The sequence below is a fragment of the Prionailurus viverrinus genome, unplaced genomic scaffold (genome assembly GCF_022837055.1).
Source record: "Prionailurus viverrinus isolate Anna unplaced genomic scaffold, UM_Priviv_1.0 scaffold_49, whole genome shotgun sequence".
Taxonomy (NCBI): Eukaryota; Metazoa; Chordata; class Mammalia; order Carnivora; family Felidae; genus Prionailurus; species Prionailurus viverrinus.
The window spans coordinates 1,945,504-1,967,624 of record NW_025927612.1 but is presented as its reverse complement, the minus strand read 5'-3'; the positions used below and the strand labels follow the sequence as shown (position 1 = coordinate 1,967,624).

General features: G+C 49.5%; 1 protein-coding gene across 3 annotated transcripts in view; it reads left to right on the top strand.

The window, feature by feature from the left end:
- The window catches only part of GAB3 (GRB2 associated binding protein 3), an 80,595-nt gene that overhangs the window by 21,838 nt on the left and 36,636 nt on the right, over positions 1-22,121 (top strand). For all 3 annotated transcript variants that reach the window (XM_047847665.1, XM_047847664.1, XM_047847666.1), the window contains exons 2-4: positions 16,821-17,124; positions 19,520-19,736; positions 20,399-20,877. In XM_047847665.1, coding sequence (XP_047703621.1) covers positions 16,821-17,124; positions 19,520-19,736; positions 20,399-20,877 — 1,000 coding nt within the window. The remainder of the gene's footprint in view (positions 1-16,820; positions 17,125-19,519; positions 19,737-20,398; positions 20,878-22,121) is intronic.

Sequence of the window (22,121 nt, the reverse complement as noted above, 5' to 3'; positions counted from 1 at the left end):
GTGGGAGGAAGACACTGGAGGACAATGAGCACAGAAACAACACGATTTCGCACGCGTTGTGACAGGATCGACCTGGCGGCTGTATTGAGGATAGACTGTAGGGACAAGGGCAGAAAGCAGGGAGAAGAGGTGAGAGGTGACTGCAGTGATCCAGGTGACAGGGAGGGGCTCTGCAAGGGGGTGGTGCATGCTGATATATTGGTTCTTGGTGACAAAAAGAGAGGAGTCCAGAATTGCAGGGCGTTTTGGCCTGAGATTTGGAAGCCGGTGGAAGAAGCAGGTCCAGGGAGACCCGAACTGCCCTGAGGGCTGGCTACATTATAGAAAGATGTGAACAGCCTCTGCTCAGTTGTTTGAAAATTTGCTTCTGTTTTGTAATTATGAACTTTACCGTTCATTTCACTCCGACTTGTAAATGGACTAATGAAATGGGAACTCGAAGAATCACAACAAAGCAGAGCACTGAGATTCCCAAAGTACGGGGTGGAGGGGGGTTGGGGTGTTGCATAATTATACCACAATTTATTCAACCTTTTGATGGCTATTTAGTTTCTTTCTGATTTGGGGCCATTATAAATAATGACACTAACATCCACAAATACGCATGTCGTGCACGTTTGAAAATTTGTTGGCAATCTGATGGGCAAAGGTAGCACATTTGTAATTAGCAATGTCTGGATGTATGATTTCGGGCCATCTGTTTCCTCTGTGAATATGTTTTGTTTATTGTAGCTCACCCCATATTCCTTTTTAAAAAATGTTTATTTATTTTGAGAGAGAGAGAGAGAGACAGCAGAGTAGGGGCAGAGAGAGAGGGAAAGAGAGAGAATCCCAAGCAGGCTCTGTGCTGTCAGCGAGGAACCCGATAACGGGGCTTGATCTCAGGAACCGTGATATCGTGACCCAAGCCGAAGCCTTGTCTTACCTTGACTTTTGTTCAAGGGGCCTTTTCACCACATAGACATTTTTGATTTTTTGTAAGTAAATCTGTCACTCTGTACCTACGTCGTTTCTGTGACCCATTCGGCATGTCATAATTATAGTCCTGTAATAATTAAACATAAAAGATTAACAGAAAGTATAGAAAAATATTTGTCTCTAATCGTGGCTTGGAGAAGGCCCCCAGCTTGTGTCGGGCTGGATGTGCCCAGAGACCCTGTGTCCCCCGGGTCCAGAGCATGTCGGGAGGCCCTGGCGAGGGCGGCCCCATGTCTGCTGTCTCGGGAGCTGAGGCCTCCGTTGACTTGTCTGTCTCCCTTCCCACACTGTGAGCCCATGAGCACGGGGGCCCAGGGACACTTGCTCGGGGTCCTCTCCCCAAGCGCCCGCAGTAAGGGACCTCAAAGTCAGGGTCCCTTCCCTTGCTAGCTGGTGCCGCGGGCCCGAGAATGCCCTGTCTTCGTGGCGAGCGGAGCGTCTTCGGTCTGGCCTGCGGGCCTCGTGGCTCTTCCACGGGCCATGCTCCCGGGCCATTCTTTGGGGTACTGTATCCATAGTACTGAGCAAAGCCTTGCTTTCCATGGGGAGAAATACCTCGCTCTCGCTCACAAAAAGGCAACATGCCGTCTGGGTCCCCCAACAGGCGGGCTGCTTTGTCACCCCCTCCCAGGCCTCCTTTTCAGTAGCTGTTTTGGTTCATCACCGCCAGTTCGCAAGAAGCAAGTCTGTGGCTCTCTCTCAGTGCTGACAAGAATTCAGTGGTTTGGGGTCTTGGGCCATGAGAACCGTGTAATTAGAAATTAAAACTGAAATTTGAGTGGCATTTAATCTCACCCAAATTTTCACCCCAAATGAGAATTCTAACATTGCCTTGCCAAAGTCTTAGACCCTAAAACGTTATCCTGGTCAGATAATTACCTCTAAGACATATGCTTGATTCAGAGTATTTTGATACTTGAGTTCTTGTGAACTTTAGAGAACAGGTAACTTGCATACTTTTTAAACTATTTAGGCACAGAAATAGTTCTTCAGTAACCCTGCCACCAAGTTAGGTAAGGAGATTCCAGTACAAAGAAAGAAAACTATAACTCAATCCCACTTAATATAGACATACGATACCCAAGGGGTACAGGAGTACTGATGCATAGGGGCACCTGTACCCCAGTGTTTACAGCAGCACTTTCAACAACAGCCAAATTATGGGAAGAGCCTAAGTGTCCATCAACTGATGAATGGATAAAGAAGATGTGGTTTATATATACAATGGAATACTACTTGGCAATGAGAAAGAATGAAATCATGCCATTTGCAATAACGTGGATGGAACTGGAGGGTATTATGCTAAGTGAAATAAGTCAGTCAAAGACAGATATTCTATGTTTTCACTCATATGTGGATCTTGAGAAACTTAACAGAAGTCCATGGGGAAAGGGAAGGGGAAAAATAGATACAAACAGAGAGGGAGGGAGGGAAACCACTCTTAAATACAGAGAACAAACAGGGTTGATGGGGGCGTGGGGTGGGGCAGGGAGAGGGAAAATGGGTGATGGGCATCGAGGAAGGCACTTGTGGAGAGCTCTGGGTGTCGTATGTAAACCAATTTGACAATAAATTATATGAAAAACAATATATATGAAACTAATTCCAGCTGTATTGTATTTAAATGGAAGAAAATGGCATAATTTCTGGAAGAGAAGGCTGTAGAATTTCAATCATATGAAAATAAAACTTCATTTATTCATTCAGTCCTTCAACAAATATTTAGCGAGCATTTCCTAAATGTTGCCAAAGACTATTTTACACAGTAGGTACTTCAAAAACAATATAAACTGGGGCGCTTGGGTGGCTCAATCACTTAAGCATCCAACGTTTGCTCAGTTCATGATCTCAAGGTTGATGAGTTCAAGCCCCGCATTGGGCTCTGTTGACAGCTCAGAGCCTGGAGCCTGATTTGGATTCTGTGTCTCCCCCTCTCTCTGCCCTTCCCTGACTCGTGCTCTTTGTGTCTCTGTCTCCCTTAAAAATAAAGAAATAACATTAAAAAAATAAAACTTAAAAAATATAAAAAAGGAAGGAGCATCTGGGTAGGTCAGTCGGTTTAGTGTCCCACTTTGCCTCGGGTCATGATCTCACAGTCCATGACTTTGAGCCCTGCCTCAAGCTGTGTGCTGACAGCTCAGAGCCTGGAGCCTGCTTTGGATTCTGTGTCTCCCTCTCCCTCTGCCCCTCCTCTGCTCACAGTCTAGCTCTCTCTGTCTCAAAAAAACCAAATATTGAAAAAAATTAAAGAAGAAAAATGAAGAGCCGCTTACACAAGGAGGTCTACAAAGGTACGTGACACATAAGAAATAACGTCCAACCTCATTAGACAAATGTCAACAACCAGATACTCTTTTGCTCTGGTCTCTGCGACTGCCAGAGCTTTAGAGAAAGCTGGCAGAAAGAAAACATATTTCTGAGTACATGTTTGCATAATTCCGTGCTGTGAAACTCATCAAAACAAATGAAAAGAACCCAAACTGGAAAAGGAAACTCTAACCAGCTCCTTCTGGAAGGACCCTAGGTCGATTACACATGTCCCCAACCCCTCTGGAGGGCACAGTTTTGACAAAATAGAAAAATGATTTCTGAAGGATTCCAGTGAAAAATCCTTAACTTGGTCCATTCTGGACTCTTGGAAGTCACAAGTGCAGCGGGACAGTGACATGTGAGGAGAGGGAGGTGTCACAGGGGCCTGCTTACATCGAGGGCCCACCTGAGCTCAGTGCACGCTACATGGAATTGGAAATGAGACCGGTTGTTGTCTGGACCGGTCCCCATCATTCACTCGACACACGTTTCTGAACCCTGGCTTGTACATGTGTTCCTGGGTGAAAGGAAGGACATTTGGGTCAGCAACGGGGAGGCCCAGGGGGGTTGCCTTAACTGTAAGCAATAACGGGTTCTTCCACGTAGCAGATGTATGTGCCTTGAGCCACACAACTCACGAAACCAAGTTGGCACTGAGAAGGTTCTTTTTCTCTGCAGGCACTTGGGGCTAAGCGTCCAGGCAGGCGCCCTCTGGCATCTTGGCTTGTCCCTGGCTGAGACAGGAGCTTCGGTGAACACTGGTGGCCTGTGGTCTCCTGGGTGGAGTAGATTCACAGCCTGTGCTGGCCAGAGCCCAGGAGGTGGTTTTGGCAGCTTCCTGTAGCCAGCAGGTGCTTAGAGCTGAGGAGCTAGCCTGCAGCATCTATGTGGGGCTGCAGCTCACTGCTTGCTGCCCCCACCCCTGCCGGCCTGGGCCCTGACAGCCCCCTCCTCCCGTTCGCTCTCGTCTCTCCTCCCCCCCCACTCGCCCTGTCCACCTCTGTGTTTTCCATACTGTTATAGTTTCCTTTTCAAACATGAATCTTTAATCCAGGCAGAATTTTTTTTTTTTAACTATGTGTGCAATGAAACACAGATTCGCTGATTTGCTGAGCTGCCTCTAGGCTGCAGGCACTGTTGTGGCATTTTAAGAAGATTTTTCTCTGCACTGAACCTCAGATATCTTATATCCAATAACACAAGACACCAGGTTTCCCAAATTCCTCTATTTTAGGAAACGGGAGGATGGCTTGCTAGACTGAGCTCATTTAAAAAATGTTATTTAGGGGCACCTGGGTGGCTCAGTCGATTAAGCATCTGACTTGGGCTCAGGTCATGATCTCACAGTTTGTGAGTTCGAGTCCCACATCAGGCTCTGTGCTGACAGCTCAGAGCCTGGAGCCTGCTTCAGATTCTATGTCTCTGTCTCCCTCTGCTCCTCATCCACTTGCACTGTCTCTCAGTCTCTCTCTCTCTCTCTCTCAAAAATAAATAAAACAACTTTAAAAAAAATGTTATTTAATGCTTGTTCATTTTTGAGAGAGATCATGAGTGGGGGAGGGGCAGAAAGAGAGGGAGACACAGAATCCGAAGCAGGCTCTCGGCTCCACGCTGTCAGAAAAAATTTTTTAATGTTTTTATTCATTTTTTGAGAGACAGGGTGTGAGTGGGGGGAGGAGCAGAGAGAGAGAGGGAGACACAGAATCCGAAGCAGGCTCCAGCCTCCGCGCTATCAGCACAGAGCCCGACTCAGGGCTCGAACTCACAAACCACGAGATCATGACCTGGGCCGAAGTTGGACACTTACCCGATTGAGCCACCCAGGCGCCCCTAGACTGAGCTCATTTTTATAAAACTGTGCTGAATTTTCTCATCTCCTGGACTTTGTAATCCAAATACGTACTCTCCCACAATCCGAATCCGAATCCTCCTCATTCCTTTCATTTTTTTGGAGCACTTCAGAATCCGGGTGCGCCATCCTTCCACATCCTTCTGCCAGTTAATCTGCTCTACGTGGAGCTCGTCTGAAGTGAGCACTCCCCTTGCCTCATTCCTTTCTCTGCGGCTCGCTCTTGGGGCTTCTAAGCACGGTGACCTACATGTGACCCACATAGCTGTGGTCAGTTCACAGCAGCCTCTGATGTCACGGCAGCACACGTTGAAGACCCAGGCTCCCAAGGTAGGTGATCTGAGTAGCTCACGCACCTCAGTGTCCCCAGAGGGATGGAGGGTGTGTACCCCACAGGGTCCATGTGGACGTTAAGTGATTCACTCCATCCATGCAAACCGCTGACATTGGTGCAAACTGTTATTACTATTTTGAGAAAAATCTGCTTTGAGGTCTTTCTGTTGCTCTGTTAGGAATATCTTCTCATCGTTAGCGGACTCCTTTGGAGACAGACCCAGGAGCCCTCGTGCCTCGGCACTCAGCTTGAGCAGTGGGAGGGTCCCTAGGGGACAGACACCCATGACTGTGAGAGTAATATTTTGTCATTTTTTATTGGAGTAAAATATACATATATAATATGGGTTATTTTAACCATGGGTAAAGTTCAGTGGCATTAAACACATTCATGATGTTGTGTAACCATTACCATTAATCTTTACCCAACACTTGGGGATAATGGTGATTTTTAAAAGCTTATTCTCTGGGCATCTTGTGGCTCAGTCAGTTGAGTGTCTGACTCTTGGTTTGGGCTCGGGTCACGATCCCCAAGTTGTGGAATCAAGCCCCACTTCAGGCTCCGCGCTGAGCATCAAGCCTGCTTGGGATTCTCTCTGTCTCCCTTTGCCCCTCCCCCGCTCTTGCATGTACATTCTCTCTCTCTCTCTCTCTCTCGCAAAAAATAAATACAATAAAATAAAGGAAAATAAGATCTTATTCTTATGTGTTCATGCTGTTGCAGGGACCCCGCTTAAAATATTTCCTCATCAGCCAGGTCAGTTGTCAAGTTGTCCATTCCACCACAGACTCTTACTCTATCACAGAACTTACTAGAGTTTCAAACAGCTGTTTCTTCCTGAGTTGGTTTTCAGCCATTGTTCCAAGCCGTCATGTTGATCCTGAGCCTGATACCTAATGTATTGGTGACCTTCCTGGGTTCACAACACCTGCAGATTTGATTAGCTGGTCTTAATGACCTCTGAGAATCTGCCATGTAAGAAATAATGAGAAACTAGCCAGGACACTCAGTGGCACTTAGGTTGACAATTCATGAGGAAGGTCAAGTGCATGTCATGTAATGTGGCACACTTATCTCTGCCGAACATCCCTCCTCAAGATTCCTCCTTCCAAGGCCCGCCACGCTACAGACACACAGGACTTTTCTGCGTCTGTTGACAACCATGGAAGCTGATCCTGTGGGCCAGGCCATCTCCAGGACAATCACAGGAAGTTGTTCCATGCCTGGGACAAGTCTTAGCTGTATCTGGCAGCGAACAGAAGGTTACAGGCCATCAGGCTGAAGGGTCACCAGCAATCCCAGGGCTACTGGCACTGAGCCAGGACAAAGAGGAGCAGTGTAACGGGCTCCTGGAAATTCCCGACCCGCTGCCCTTGGGTCCCATGGCTTTTGCGGTCCCCTTTGGCAAGGAAGTAGAAGGCGGAGAGAAAGTGGAACATTATTCAGAATTCTGTTTGTTTGATGATTTTCACCTTTTGCAACCCATAAACACGCCCCAAACTTCCTGAGTATTTTCATGGTGAAGCCATTGGGAAGAGAATGGGGGAACTTCAGGTCGTTACCAACTGCTCCCCTTCATCTCGTGTTCTGGGACCGCATCCAAGATCCCTGGGGGCCGTACAAATGGCGGCGGTGATTGACTCGTTAGCTTTTCTCAACACTAGCTAGCATTTACAAAGCCCACATCAACGGCAACACAACAACAAGAAAAAGCCAGCGGGGGGAACCTGCTCGTAGAGGAACAGTGTTGAGGAAGGATGTAAGAGGAAATGAAAAGTCAGTCCGTAAATCAGACAAGGGCCAGTCTTATTTGTCTTTGCTTTTTTTTCCTCCCCGTCTTCTGATCTCTAGAGAAGAGTGCATGTAAAGGGACAGAAATATTCCACTTTGGAAGACAGCTAAATCAGGGGAAATGCTTCTGATAGTTGTGTGGGATAAAACAGTCTTTGCTGAGAGGGCTCGGACACGTGACTTGCAGGGCACTGCTGTGTCACTGTTTCCCTCCAGATGCCTCCCAGGAAGCTGCAGGAGTGGCCGGATCAGCCAGCTGGAAAACCTGCCCGGTGACGTGTTCAGATACCTTCCCGGGTCACCGACCAACTCCCACTGTTTTTGCTTTTCTGGAATTTCAACTAATTTTTGTTCAACTTCTTAAGTTATAGAGTGTTGTTTAAAACATTTTTTTAATGTTTGTTTATTTTTGAGAGGCAGAGAGAGACAGTGCCGGCAGGGGATGGGCAGGGAGAGAGGGGGACACAGAATCCAAAGCAGGCTCCAGGCTCCACACTGCCAGCACAGAGCCAGACATGGGACTCGAACTCATGAACTGAGAGATCATGACCTGAGACAAAGTCGGACGCTTCACCGACTGAGCCACGCAGGCTTCCCAAGTTACAGAGTGTTCTTGAACACTGAAGGGGGAGTGATGAAACTTGCATTAATGAACAAGACACTTCCTGTTCTGGAAAAATTCACTGCTTTGAGCACTTCACAGGATTATGAATAAAAGTTGATACACTGGTAAGAGAAAGGAATGCCATTGGTGGCAGCTCCTGTGCCGCTGTCCCACGCAGAGCACTCCTAGCAGTTGGTACCACATTGCACAGTGACGGTGTCTGTGCATTTGTAAACCAGAGCCTGCCATTCAGCGTGGAGGCCTCCCTCCGTTGTGGTCACGTGCCCTTGGTGGGCCGGGACTAGCAATTCCGCGTCTTCCACCGGCTGGTGCCACCGCTCCAGCTTCACCGACTGTCGTTCCTACCCTCTCGGCGGTTGCAAATTCATCCACGCAGCACATCCCATCAGTGCACCAGGCCCACGAGACCACCGTGAGCATTGTAGAAGCAGAGCCTGCGTCTTAGTTCTCTCTGTCCCCAGCACGCTTCCCGTTCGGTGACTGTAAGTGTGGACACACGTGGAGTGAAGGCAAGCATGTTTTGTGCACACCCCCTCTGCCAGCTTTCTGTACTCTCTTGACTTCTTTTGGGTTGAGGATGTTTTTGTAAGCTTATTTAGAAACATCATTAGATCCCCAGGAGGCTGGTGGCCTTCTGTTGTTCCCCTAGTGTCTCTATCTTACACAACCAGTAAATGACATCGGGAACATCTGAGAGCTGCTGCAGGCTTCCCCTGTCGCACATGCACACGCGCGCCTGTGTGCGCATCAGTGCACTTTCATCAGCCGTAGTTTCGCGTGACCGCCACCGCTGTCAGTATGTAGATCTGTTCCAACACAGGGGTCCTTCCCATTCCCCCTTCACGGCCACAGCGCTAGTCTGTCCGTTGCGCCACAAGCCCACATCAACAATGCTCTGCAGGTACTTCAGGGACCAGCAATACCGAAGGGTCGAAACCTAGCTCCCAGTGCAGCCACATGGAGGTCCTGTTCCTTCAGCCTGACTTGGGAAGCCTGGCTGCGAAGGCAGGTTGTGGACCCATCCTGTGTGTATGTGGAGGAAATGATTTCATAGCTTTGGGATTTCACCACTGCAGAGGGGGTAGGGGGCCAATTCCGCCGAAACAAAGGGACAGTAATCACTCTGGCCAGAAAAGCAGTTTAAACCAGAGGTGTCTCTTTACAGCCTTGGAGACTTTCAGGATGTTTCTCCGTTCATTTCAGTGTTTTTTGACAATGGACATAATCCAGACAGGCCACTTCAATTTTATGGGAGTGAATTCTGGAGCACAAGAAGTGAAATTGCTATAACCTGGCCACGTTTATCTCACTTTGCAAGTAAAACCGAGCGCACAAATCAAGTGTTCAGACTTCTAAGGTGTCTCCTTCGTAAACTCCAACTTTGATAATCTGTCTCAATAGCTGGTAAAAGCTCATGTTAGGTTTGCTTAACTGATCACTTTCACACCCCAATTTAATCGTGAACAGGCCGCTGCAGTGTCTGGATAGAGCATTTACTGTGTTTGATTTAAAAGTCTGGTACCAAGCCTTGTGTGACTGCCTCGTGTCCAGCTTAGAGATCACATCTGCCTGGTTCACCATCACATCCCAGTCTCTTGCCACATAAATGTGTCATGAGTGAATCTTGGTGATTAGGTTTGTTATGAACCCACAAAAATAGTCATTTTTCTCAAGACTAGTATTTTTAAGTTGATTATTTATTTTGAGGGAGAGAGAAAGAGAACATGCAAGTGGGGGAGAGACAGGGAGAGAGATAATCCCAAGCAGGCTCCGGCTGTGAGTGCAGAGCCCCACGTGGGGCTCAATCCTACGAACCATGAGATCATGACCTGAGTGGAAATCAAGAGTTGGACGCTTAACTGACTGAGGACCCTCTAGGCGCCCCTCTCAAGAGTAATATTGTATATATTTTTAAACTTTATTTATCTTAAAAAAAATTTGTTTAACGTTTATTTATAATTTTTGGGAGAGAGAGACAGAGCGTGAGCCGGGAAGGGGCAGAGAGAGAGGGAGACATAGAATTAGAAGCAGGCTCCAGGCTCTGAGCTGTCAGCACGGAGCCCGATGCGGGGCTTGAACCCACGAACCGCGAGATCATGACCTGAGCTGAAATTGGATGCTTAACCAACTGAACCACACAGGTGCCCTGCCAACCACATTCTTCCTGAGCTTCTGTGAATAATTAGGCCATGTTTGTTAGTCTTGATCATTCGAAGGCTTCTTGTTAAGCTTTCTTTGGGCAAGTCTAGAGCGCCTCCACTCCAGGGCTGGTTTGGCCTATTCCAATTCTAAGCTGTGGCCTTTCCAGAGTCTCTCCTGAGTGTTTCAGGTTTTTCCACTCTAACTGGTCAGAAGTCAGACATGTCCCAGCCCTGGTAGGTGTTCAGTTCGTGGGTCCCTGGTCTTTGTTTTTGGATTTGTGTTTCGGTTCACCTCATGGAGTTTCACTGTACACGTGCTGTCATTAGTACGGGTCTTGTGGAGTGGTTCCTCTGTAGGCTTCTGGAACTCTTTCCTTGCCTAGCTTCATCCTCTCTGGCCCTGTTCCCTGCAAATTTCAGCCACCTCAACCATCCAGAATTTTTATCTCTGTCTTCTCAACTCTGCAAGACTGCTGTGCTCTGTTTAGGACCCCCTCCCCTCACTGTCATGGTCTAGAAATGGGCCTGGAAGCCGAAAACCAGGATGGTCCATGGGCTTAGCTCTTTCGTTTCTCTTCTCATACGGGTCACAGCCCTGCACTGACTGTCGTCCAGTGTCTAAAAGCACTCGTTGCATCTACTTGGTCTAGTTGGTTTTATGGGTAGGGGGTAAGTTCAGTGCCAGTTCTACACTGGTGTGGCTGGAAGTGGAGTGATTCGAATGTGTACCAACGGTTGAGGAACATATCCGTTTGCTGGAGCTGCTGTGACAAAGTGCCAGAGATTGGGTGGCTTAAATAACAGAAATGTACTGTCTTACGATTTAAGAAGCTAGAAGTCTGGGATCAAGATGTCGGCAGGGCCGGGAGGAAGGATCCATCCCAGGCCTCTCTCCTGGCTGATTAGCTGGCTGATAGCCATCTTCCCTCTCTGCCTCGTTGTGATATATTCCTTCTATGCATGTGTGCACATTTTCCCCTTAGCTCCCACACCAGTAGCGTCATTTTAACTTGCTAAAGATTCTGTCTCCAAATCCAGTCGCACTCTGAGGTCCAGGGGGTTGGGACTTCAGCATATGAATGGGGGGTTGGGGGGGACCTAACTCAACCCATCCCAGGGAAGTTGAGATTCCACCCCAGGCTCGCTGGCACTTGGGCTTTTCTTTGACCCGGAGGGTCACTGTCTACCAAGAACCAAACTACGAGGTGTTTGTAAATTATGAAGTCAGCAAGTTGGGTTGGTTTAAGAGGAGAACAACACATAGCTTTTAGTCTTAGAAAGATGAGATTCAATTATTCCTTTAACACTTCCCTACAGATGAGCAGGCTTGTGATCCAGACACACCCTTCTGGAGGAGCTCAGTTTTAACCTTTCTCAGATTCGAGGAATGAGCACAAACACTTTTCCACAAGGTTACAGGATGTTGCAGGTTTTTCTTGTTGGAGATGATACTCATGGGGTGGCAATGAGTCAGCTTGGTGGCTGTGGCAGGAAAGGCTCATGGGAAACAGATTTTTGATTATCAGAGCTAGAAAAGCCCTCAGAACCATTGGTGCATGGGTTGCGGGGGGTGGGGGGGTGGGGTGGTGGGGTATGCACTCCACAGGGGAGAAAGTTTCCCCAGGGCAAGCAATGCCTTGTGCCCTGGTAACACACAGCCCCATCATCATTTTATAAGTTACTTTCAAATTGATAATGTTTCTCTGTCCATTTGTCGTGGCTTCGCCGCAATCACAGCACACGGGAGGCAGGCCAGGGCATACTGGCTCCATTTACACATGCCGAGGTTCGCAGCGGTCAAGTGCTCAAGGCCGCCCAGAAAGTGAGAAGCAGCATCAGAATTCAAAAGGAACCCCTTTTTTTATACTCCATTTCTCTGTGAAGATGAGCATGTCCTGCACCGAGAGGATCTGGAAAGCAAAATCACTGTGCACACAATTAGCCACAATTATGACTAACTTATAAAATGATGATGGCGCTGCTTCTGGGACGTGTGCAGTGGAGGAGGTCCAAGGGGAGGGGGCGGACTTCAGGGCAGCCGTGGAAGCTAGCGGTCCTGCACTTGTAAAAGGTAAAGAGCTCCTACGTGAGAAGAGACAGCAGCTCTCAAGCCCTCACGTCCTCTGTGAGTTCACCAGTCCTCCAGCATCCTTCCACCTGTTGTGCACAGTGCCTGGCACACAGTAGGTACTTAATAACTGTTTATTGAGTGGGGGTGGCTGGGGGACTCAGCCGGGTAGGCATCTGATCTTGGGTTCAGCTCAGCTCATGATCTCCCGGTTCTAGAGTCCCAGCCCCAAGTTGGGCTCTGTGCTGACAGTGGGTGCCTGCTTGGGATTCTGTCTCCTCTCTCTCTGCCCCTGCCCCGTGCACTCTCTCTCATAAAAGAAAGCACAAACCTAGCAACCCACATAAAACCCATATGTGGCTTGTGAATTATTATTATTATTATTAGCTGAGCCCTCGGTAGAAGCCCTCTTGTAACCAAAAGGATTTTAAACCAATTCACTCAGATGAACGTCCCCTAGGCACTATGATATAAAGTTTTCATCTCCTGGGTAGTCTGCCCCCCTTTTCCTTATTGTTTATGTGTGGAGGAACGTGGGCCTTTGAGATGCCGGATCTCCCCCCCGGGTCGGCTTGTGGTCGATCACACCCTCGTGCCATTTCGCTTCCTGAGCCAGCAAGTGTTGGTGCCTCATGCCTATAGCTGCTGATTCACAGGGGTGGCAAAATGGGGATATTCGAAATCTGTCATTTATTTTCCTTTATGGGTCAGAACGCATTTATAAACAGGTGTTTGCCTTCATCTTCCCAGTGGGACGGCTTGTCGAGGAAGGGCAGCATAGTGATCGATTCTTTCCCTTTGTTTACCTGTTTGCATGATTAATGTCTTGGAACTGTTTCATTGTATCTTTTTTTTTTTAATTTTTTTTTTCAACGTTTATTTATTTTTTTTGGGACAGAGAGAGACAGAGCATGAACGGGGGAGGGACAGAGAGAGAGGGAGACACAGAATCGGAAACAGGCTCCAGGCTCTGAGCCATCAGCCCAGAGCCCGACGCGGGGCTCGAACCCACGGACCGCGAGATCGTGACCTGGCTGAAGTCGGACGCTTAACCGACTGCGCCACCCAGGCGCCCCTCATTGTATCTTTTTAAAAGAGTTTATTTATTTTGAGGAGGAGAGAGAGAGAGAAGGGGAGACGGGGAGGGGCAAAGAGAGAGAGAGAATCCCCAGCAAACTCTGCACTGTCAGCACGGAGCCCAATGAGGGGCTGGAAATCACAAACCGTGAGATCATGACCTGAGGCCAAATCAAGAGTCGGATGCTCAACTGACTGAGCCACCCAGGCGCCCGTCTTTAAGTTTATTTTTGAGAAATGTCAACATGCAACATGGGGATTGAACTCATGATCCAGGCTGAGGCAGCCCGATGCCCCATGCTGTTTTATTGTAAAGAGCCTCACTTTTGCACAGGCCGGCTGCTTTCAGGGCCTTTGTCATGTGCACACCTGGAAAGTGCACGACACACCTGGGGCCATGGCTCGACGTCGTTGGTACAGACAGTGCTCCCAGGGGCCTGGCTTCTGCCTTTATTAGGGTCAAGGGGGGTGCGTAGGGTTTCAGGGGCCAGCTCTTGGGGAGTTTGATGCACAAGCGTGTGGAGAGAAAAAACAAGGGACCCAAACAGTCAGCTATCCAAATCAGCCGAGATGTGTACAGTCAAGGCGCCTGGGTGGGGTCAGGGGACCTGCTCCGGGTGCAGTGGCGGGCTCGCCACACGCCCTTGGAGATGGTGTCTCTGCGGCGGACGCCTCGGCAGCCCGAGCGGCGGCCAGACACTTGCAAGCAATTGTAGCAGAAGCCTTTCCACTAGCTGCTTCCTGGGCCCTTCTTCAGCCTTGGCTTCCCCACCACTTCCTCCTGGAAGCTTCCCTGGGCCCCGCAATCGCATGTGTCTTTTGTGCGTCCCCAGAGAATTTTGGCTTTCCGTGACCATAGGACTGACCTCCCGGACTGCAATTGTCTGTTTATCCCTCTGCCCACTTCCCCTGCCCCCCACGGCCCTGTGCCCTGGTCCCCTCTGTTTTCCCGGTGCCCACACGGTGTCAGCATATGAGCGGGCCACTGGGAGATGGCTGTTGAACAAATGAGTGACATTCAGACATGACCATGTCATTCTCCTCTTGTGCTCATGCTGTTCCCAGCCGACCCTCCGCCCGTGCAGCCACTGCCACGGCTTGAGATCCCTTCCCCACCCTGGCTCTCACCCAATTCTCTGTCTCCATCATCGGGCAGGATGCACAGAGATTCTTGCTATTACTTTTATCCCCCCCAAACTGCTCTTAAAGGATGAGAAATCTGTTCCCATAAAACTCAGAACAATTAAGTTGACACTTGGTTCTGCACTCCGTTTGACTTCCTCTTTTAGAATCAGTTTGGGGAAGTACAACAAAGTTCCTGTTCACATTTCCCTACCACAGTAGCCTTTGGAAAGTTCGGGCTGCCCCAGGCTCCCCGTGAAAGCTTTCCTTAGTGGGTACACATGGCATTCCCTTGTCCCCTGGACCCTTCCCTGGGCCTGCCCTGCATCCCTGTTTGCCCGATTTCCCATCCCCCCATGTCCTGAACTGCACAGTGACACTTGAGCACTTCTGTTCAGTGGCTTTACCTCATCTGATGCCATGTTTCTGCAACAGGAGTTTATTGAATCATGCATTTTCCTGTCTTTCCTGAATCATCCCCATGAGCACACAAACGTGCTGTGATGTTTCTAATCTTTGACGATGAGGGCTTAATCGCACCGCTCTGTCCCTCTTCGGAGTGGCCAAACCTTGCCTCAGAGAGGCGAAACCAAGGCCGGGCGCACCTGCCAAGTGCCTGTTCCCTCCTTGTCCCAACCCAGCGCGGAGTGCCTGCCCCATTGCCGCAGCCTCACAGGGGTTTTCGGAGGCGTAACGGTAGATCTCTTGTGATGACTGGCCTTTCCCCTGTCGGCGTTTGGTTGGGTTCTCTGCTGCCTCAGGTCTCCGGTTCCCTGGGCAGTGAGGGAGCTGAGAACTCTCCCAGATGGTGGCCTGTCGTTCTACAGGGGTCTCTTGGTCTCAGCTGGTGGCTTTATAAATGTGTCAGGCCCAAGAAGCTAGAGATAGAAAGGACTTCCTGTCCCAGTGGTCACCATGCCTCCTGGCAGAAGCCCGCACTTCCTGCTGTCGCACACACCACCGCTCAGAAGAGCTAACCACAGCTATAAATCTGCCCCTTGCACTTGCCAACTGCAGCATCAAGTGTCTCCGCTGGAAAACAGCCCCGCCGTCGGCCCGTCGGCCTGCTCCCCTGGTCTGTGTCTGGTTCTCCACAGCAGAACACAGGGTGCCCTAATGTAACAAAATGGACGGCTTTTAAAAAATTTTTTTAATGTTTTTATTTATTTTTGAGACAGAGCATGAGCAGGGAGGGGCAGAGAGAGGGGGAGACACAGAATCTGAAGCGGGCTCCAGGCTCTGAGCTGTCAGCACAGAGCCCAGTGCAGGGCTCGAACCCACGAACCGCGAGATCATGACATGAGCCGAAGTCGGACGCTCAACCAGCTGAGCCACCCAGGCGCCCTGAAAATGGACGGCTTTGAGGAAGGGCCTTACTTCCTTCTCCCTGGCTTCAGGAGATGGTGGGGAAGTTAACAGCGAAGACTCCTTGGAATGGCAGGGCCATGGTCAATTGCAGATACGTCTTTTCCTAGGTCTCATACCCAAGGAGGCAGCTCATTCCAGGTCAGGGGACAGTGGGGACTGAGGAGCTCCAGGGGCATGCAAAGCATCTTCCCACCTCCCGGTGCTGGTTTCTCTGGAGCATCATTCTCTTTTTTGGGTGTGGATCAGGTGAAGCGTGATCATTTTACCTCAATGCTTGGCTCTCTCCTTTCAGCTGTCATAGTGCTTGTCAGCAGGCTGTGAAAGCTTAAGCCACATGGATGCACCTCCCCTCCGCCCGCCTGGATGACAAGCAAACAACACCTATTTTCCAATGCCCCCTAGGACATCCCGATTTTTGGGACACACTGTGGTTTAGGACGGAATGCTGGCTACACTCCTCCTCTTGACTGTTTTACTCCACATTCGTTACTCTGAACCTCAGTGTTCTCAGACATAAAATGTACACACAGAGAAAACAATTACCTTTCCCACAGGATAGTTTTGGAGCTTCAATGAGTTATGGTAAAGCAGTTGGGAGTTACAGAAAGACGGTCAGAAACTTCAGATGATGGTAATCGTCTCTCCTCTCAAATGTGTATGATTTTTCTTTTCTTGTTGAGCAATTCTCTAGAAGTTAAATAATGTTAGCCAATACCGACAATGGTGGGCACTCACGATTTGTACCTGATTTTTGCGTCCAATCTTGGCTTTGGGATTCAGATAGATAGTGCTAAGAAGGCTTTCTTCTCATTCGTTACTAAGTTTTTTTTTTTTTGTAAGCATGAACACATGTGCGTTGATGTGACACTCCTCAGCTGCATCAGTTGGGATGATTGTATAGATCTGGTCCTCTGACCCGTGGGCACGAATGCCATTGCTGCAGTCCCCAGTGACGAGCCATCCTTAAAATCATTGAATAAAGGGGCTTGTACATGGTGTACTAGCTATTTAATGCAAAGCTGGGTGGACATTGCATTTCACTGTTAGGGTGGTCGATCTGTTTCTCTGCTGTCCTTGTCATGAAACAGGTTCTCGGCAGAGCTGGAGAAGCCCATGCCGCGGGTCCGGTAACTTCTTGTCGAATTGCCTCCCTGCAGGCCTGGCGCAAGCGCTGGTTCGTCCTCCGGCGGGGCCGCATGAGCGGCAGCCCGGACGTCTTGGAGTACTACAGGACCAAGCACTCGAGCAAGCCCATCCGTGTGATCGACCTCAGCGAGTGTGCAGTGTGCAAGCACGTGGGCCCCGGCTTCGTCCGGAAGGAATTTCAGAATAACTTCGTGTTCATTGTCAAGACCGCTTTGCGTACATTCTATCTGGTGGCTAAGACCGAAGTAGAAATGCTGGTGTGGGTGTACAGCATCAGTCAGGTCTGCAACTTCGGCCAACTGGAGGATGGTGCGGGTGAGAGCAGGGCCGGGGTTCCCGTGAGCTGGGGGCGGCCTGGGGCATGTGATGCACCCTGGAGCACTTCTGCGGGAAAACACATCACGATGCCAAGCCCACCTCCTCAAGGGTATTCGGACAGGCTCCTTGATATCAGAATTGTTCCCACAAAGTACGGTTCTAGAAGCTGCTTCCTTTCACCTGGTTCTAGGTTTCAGGCCCCATTGTGCACACACTGAGCATGACAAGTGACTTTGGTGGCCTTGAAGCCACTCCGTAGCTTTTGCAGTAAAAGTAGAATGTGGGTGAGGATGTCCCGTAGGGCTCTGAGTTTCCCCATGCTGTTGCAGCTGCTGATTTCCCAGAAATATTAAATACCACTGTTTTTCCAACATTCATGGAAGTCTAGCTTTTCTGTTGTCTAGTGGGTTGTTCTGCACTGGATGCTAGAATGGAACTCATAGGCAGGGAAGAATTTGTCCTGTCTCCAATTGTCTCAAGGTCAGCTCAGGGCAAGTTAGCTCTGACATTGCTCTGGGCTACGTCTGGGTTCTTTCTCCTGTTCGCTCTCTCTGTCGCTCACTCTCTCGCTCTCATACAGATGCATGCACACGTAGTGTCCTTTCTATGTAATATACTGGCTGTACTGCATCTAGGGTTACAATCCACTCACCTTCACGGACTTTGCTGTTGAGCCCCTGGCATCATTGCACCACGCCCTGATCCTCAACCTGTGCGACCTTGAATCTGACTTCTAGCACGTTAGTCTGGTAGACAAAACCTCAGTCCTAGATTCCACAGCTGACAGCATTACTGTGTGCTTATCACCTGCCGCTGAAACATGCCTCACACCGCTAGGTGGCGGTGGAGAGCCCGTCCGGCTCTCTTGGATGGCACAGAAGGGTGTGCTTCCTGAGGACAAAGTCCTGTTCCCTTCAGGAACCTGGGAAGCTTAGTAAGTGCAGCTAGCCATTCGGTTGCATTACTGAGCCTCGAGAGCACTCAAACCAAAGGAAATGAAGTGATGGCAAGCTTACTTGCAAAGATTCAGCGAATCCTTCCTGGCTGGCGTCCAACAGTGAGCACACAAGCAGAGCCTCCCTGACCAACTCTGCCTGGCTCGCCACTCACTCTTCGCCGCCCTCGTCCCTACCTTCAGCCCAAGCCAGATCCGTATTCATGTGCCACATTACACGTCTCTTCCGTGTCTTTCCTCATCCAGGAGTTACCCGAAAACAGATAGGTAACACGTGTCCTAGTATCCAAAGACGAACAGGAACGAGTCAGGCACTGGGCAGAAGATGGAAGGTTCTGGTATGAAGTTGGAGGAAGCCAGAAACCACCCCCTATGACCTTTATCGTTCCCTGTAGCCCCCCGCCTTAGTTTTTAGAAGGTCGTAAGAGCAGAGTCCTCTCCATCTGAGAACCATGCCCAAAGGGCTTTCTTGTGGCTTCTCGCATAAAGTGTTTGGCTCCACATGCGACAACCATAGGTAGTCAACACATCGTGAGTACTCTGGCCAGGAACTCTGTTACATGCTTTTGTGTATTAACTCATCTTATCCCCAGACCGATTTTGTGGCATGTGTACTATTAGCATCTCCACTTTGCAAAGAAGGAAACTTGCAGCCAGCAGGTAACTTAACCAAAGTCTCAACAGCTAGATAGTAGAGCCTGGACTTGAACTCAGGCAGTTCTGGGCCACTCTGACTCAGGAATCCAGAACGTCTGCCAACTTGGTTCAAAGGGGAAGTAAAAGCAGCCTTTTCACTGGAAGTTTCTGAATGTCGCGCTTCTTGAGAAATGCTGGCTTTACCAGCCATCACACTCTATTTCTTTCTTTTCTCTTCCTTACACATCGTTGACGGTATTATTTATTTATGTTTTATTTGTCTGTCTCCTCTAATGGACTGTAGATTCCAGTGAGGGCAGGGTCTTTGTCTCGGCAGAGTTAGAACAGTTCTGGGCACATAGTAGGTGCAATAGTAGATATTCTCTGTGGACATAGACATGTATATCTATATGCACACATACATATATGCACGTGCGCATATGTAAGTACATGCATATTTATTATGCATAAATGTATGTGCACGTATACGTATTTGTGGAGTGCATAAATAGTAACGCAGGTCTACGGCTGTGAGCTATAAAGAAGCTGTGAGTGGACTCTGTTACCGCAGATTTTTAGGCCAAGAATGCTTGGCTTTTTTTACTCTTAATTGATTCAACACTTCTTTCTTGGAACATTGGCCTTCTTCCCCAGACATTGTTTATAGCTCAGGGAAATGGTCTCCTCCATCAGTACAAACACCAGCTGTGATTCGCATCTTCTATTTGGCTGTTGCAGGAGTTGTGAGTGAGTGCTAAAGCCATTCTCAAACGTTAACCCAGGAAATGATTTCTCCGGCAGATTCTGTGGACAGCTTCTCGCGCATGCCCCCATCCTTGCAGCCAGCCCCTGCCAGCTTCCTGCCCGCGGCCCACACCGTCAGCTCCTCCTTGCCGAGTGACAACCTGAGCACCAACACCGGTGCCACTGAGGAAAGCAGGAGTGAGTCCGAGTCTCTCTCCCTTCCTGATTATCTGATTCTGTCCGACTGTGAGACCGGAAGACCACGTCACACCAGGTATGCTCGTGTGCGCGTCTCTGCACATTTGTGGAAGGTCCGCCGCCTTCTCTGGCGGGCTCTGTCACGCACACAGTCTCCGTGTGCCCGACCGCTCAGGACACAGCAGCGCCTTCTAGCGGGCATGTCTCTCCTCGCCTCTTCCTGCTGCAGCCAAGGTGTAGGGACACGGGAGCCACCGTGAGGGATGAGTCCTGCATTCCAGCACTGTGGCTTTCCCACAAAGTTTCCAACCTCGCATTTTCCTACGTATCCCACACTGAGATGATGGCGAAAACCAACAAACCGTTTTTTCCTGCATCCAAGGCCTGGTGAGGGTTGCAGAGGGAGAGAGGCATGGGAGAGAGGCCAGCGTGGGTTTTATCTATGGGTAGATGGCTTTTTTTTTTTTTTTAGTTTATTTGTTTGTTTTGAGAGAGAGAGCGAGAGAGAGTGGGAGGGGCGGAGAAAGAGAGAGACAGAATCCCAACCAGGCTCCACTCTATCAGTGCAGAGCCCGACGTGGGGTTCGAACCCACAACCTGCGAGATCATGACTTGAGCCGAAATCAAGAGTCAGAGGCTCAACCCACCGAACCACTCAGGCGCCCTGGCTTTCTTTTTCTGATTTCTGCCAGGGACTTGCTTCATTTCAGTCAAATTTATATGCTTTTCTTCCCTCAGTCTACCCACCAGATGTGATAGCTGGTCAAACTCAGATCGCTCGTTGGAACAGAGTTCATTTGATGACGTTTTTGTTGACTGCCTGCAGCCCGCGCCCCCCAGTAACTTGGTCCACCCCTCACGCCATGGGAATGGATCTCAGAAGGTGCCTTCCACGAAGCCTCAGGCTGCCCTGATATGGAGTAGAGATATCAATGGGCCAGCCAAGGACCACTTCTCTTCAGCATTGCTGGAAACTTCCTTAAATCCCACCGTTCAGGTAGATAAAAACCAAGGTTCCTTGCCCTGTGTAGTAAAAGAACCAGACATTGTGTCCAACGTGCCACCGCCCCGCCCCCCTAAGCCAAGCCATCTCTCTGAACGGCACCAAGAAGAACAGGTCGTGTGGAGTGGGCATGGCGGCATCAAGAAGCCAGAGTGCACTATGGCAGCGAGAAGAATCTCTCTCTCTGGTTTAGATAGCATGAGAACCTGGAAAGGTAAGTGTTGGATGCTAAACTCACAGTGAAGCCTGCCTCCTTTTACTCCTTGTGTCCACACGAGGGCACTGCAAGTGTCCGTTGCTCAAGCCGCTCCCGCCTGCCGGTAGGGCCAGGCCATTGGTGGAAGCACACAGCCCGAATGCTGGCAGTTCTCCTTCAAGCCCGGCCGCCGGCAGACACTTCGGTCTGGTGGCTGCCGAAGGAAGTGGGAGCCCTCGTCCGTTAGCCATGTCCCTGTCCACGTGACGGGCTTCCCGCCTGAGACGAAGCTCCTGGTGTTTGTTTGGAGTCACTCAGGGTCCCACTCTATACAGAAGCTGAGATCTTTTGCCTCAATTCAGCCAGACTCCGTTCTTTGGCCCTCACACGCATAGTGAGAACCGAGAGGGTAGACCCCAGCTCTTTGACTTTCCCACAATCCTGTCAACCCCATTCATCCCCCCATCTGACCTGTTCTTTCCAAGTGTCACCGGCCGGACGCTAGTGACGTAGCTGTGTACCAAGCTGTCAGCACCAAGGTAATGCCGACCCAGCCCTATCAGCTTGGTTTATTGGCGTGCCCTCCTGGAGCCCTCTTTTGCCCTTTCCTGTAAAGCTGTTTATTCTGATGGAGTTGCCTTGCTTCCCCCTCCCCCTTCATCTCTCGCCACTTTTCCAACCAAATATAATCAAAATAATCACTCCCACACTGCTACCAATGAGGTCCTATCTTAAAGGAATTATGCAAATTTCAGGAATACAAACTCATTTAAAATTGTAGAAATTTCTCATTCTGACTGAGGAGCTAAGTCACTCTGGCAAAGACCTCCCCTAGTGTCCCTAGTGATGTGACCTTTACATGTTACTCCTTTTGGACAACCTCAACGATATGAGGACATGCCGAGTACACAAAGGGTCTTTCTTTACATTTTTTTAAACGTTTATTCATTTTTTTGAGAAACAGAGAGAGACAGAGTGTGAGCAGGGGAGGGCAGAGAGAGGGAGACACAGAATCCAAAGCAGGCTCCAGGCTCTGAGTTGTCAGCCCACAGCCCAACGCGGGGCTCGAACTCACGAACCGTGAGACCATGACCTGAGCCGAAGTCAGACCCTTAACTGACTGAGCCACCCAGGCGCCCCGGGGTACACAAAGGGTCTTAATGAGCTAATGTGTGAATGGTGGGCAGAAAGGGAAAGCTGAAAGACTACATAAGCGGATTGTGGAAAGTGAAGTGACCAGACCAGTAGAATGATAGGATATG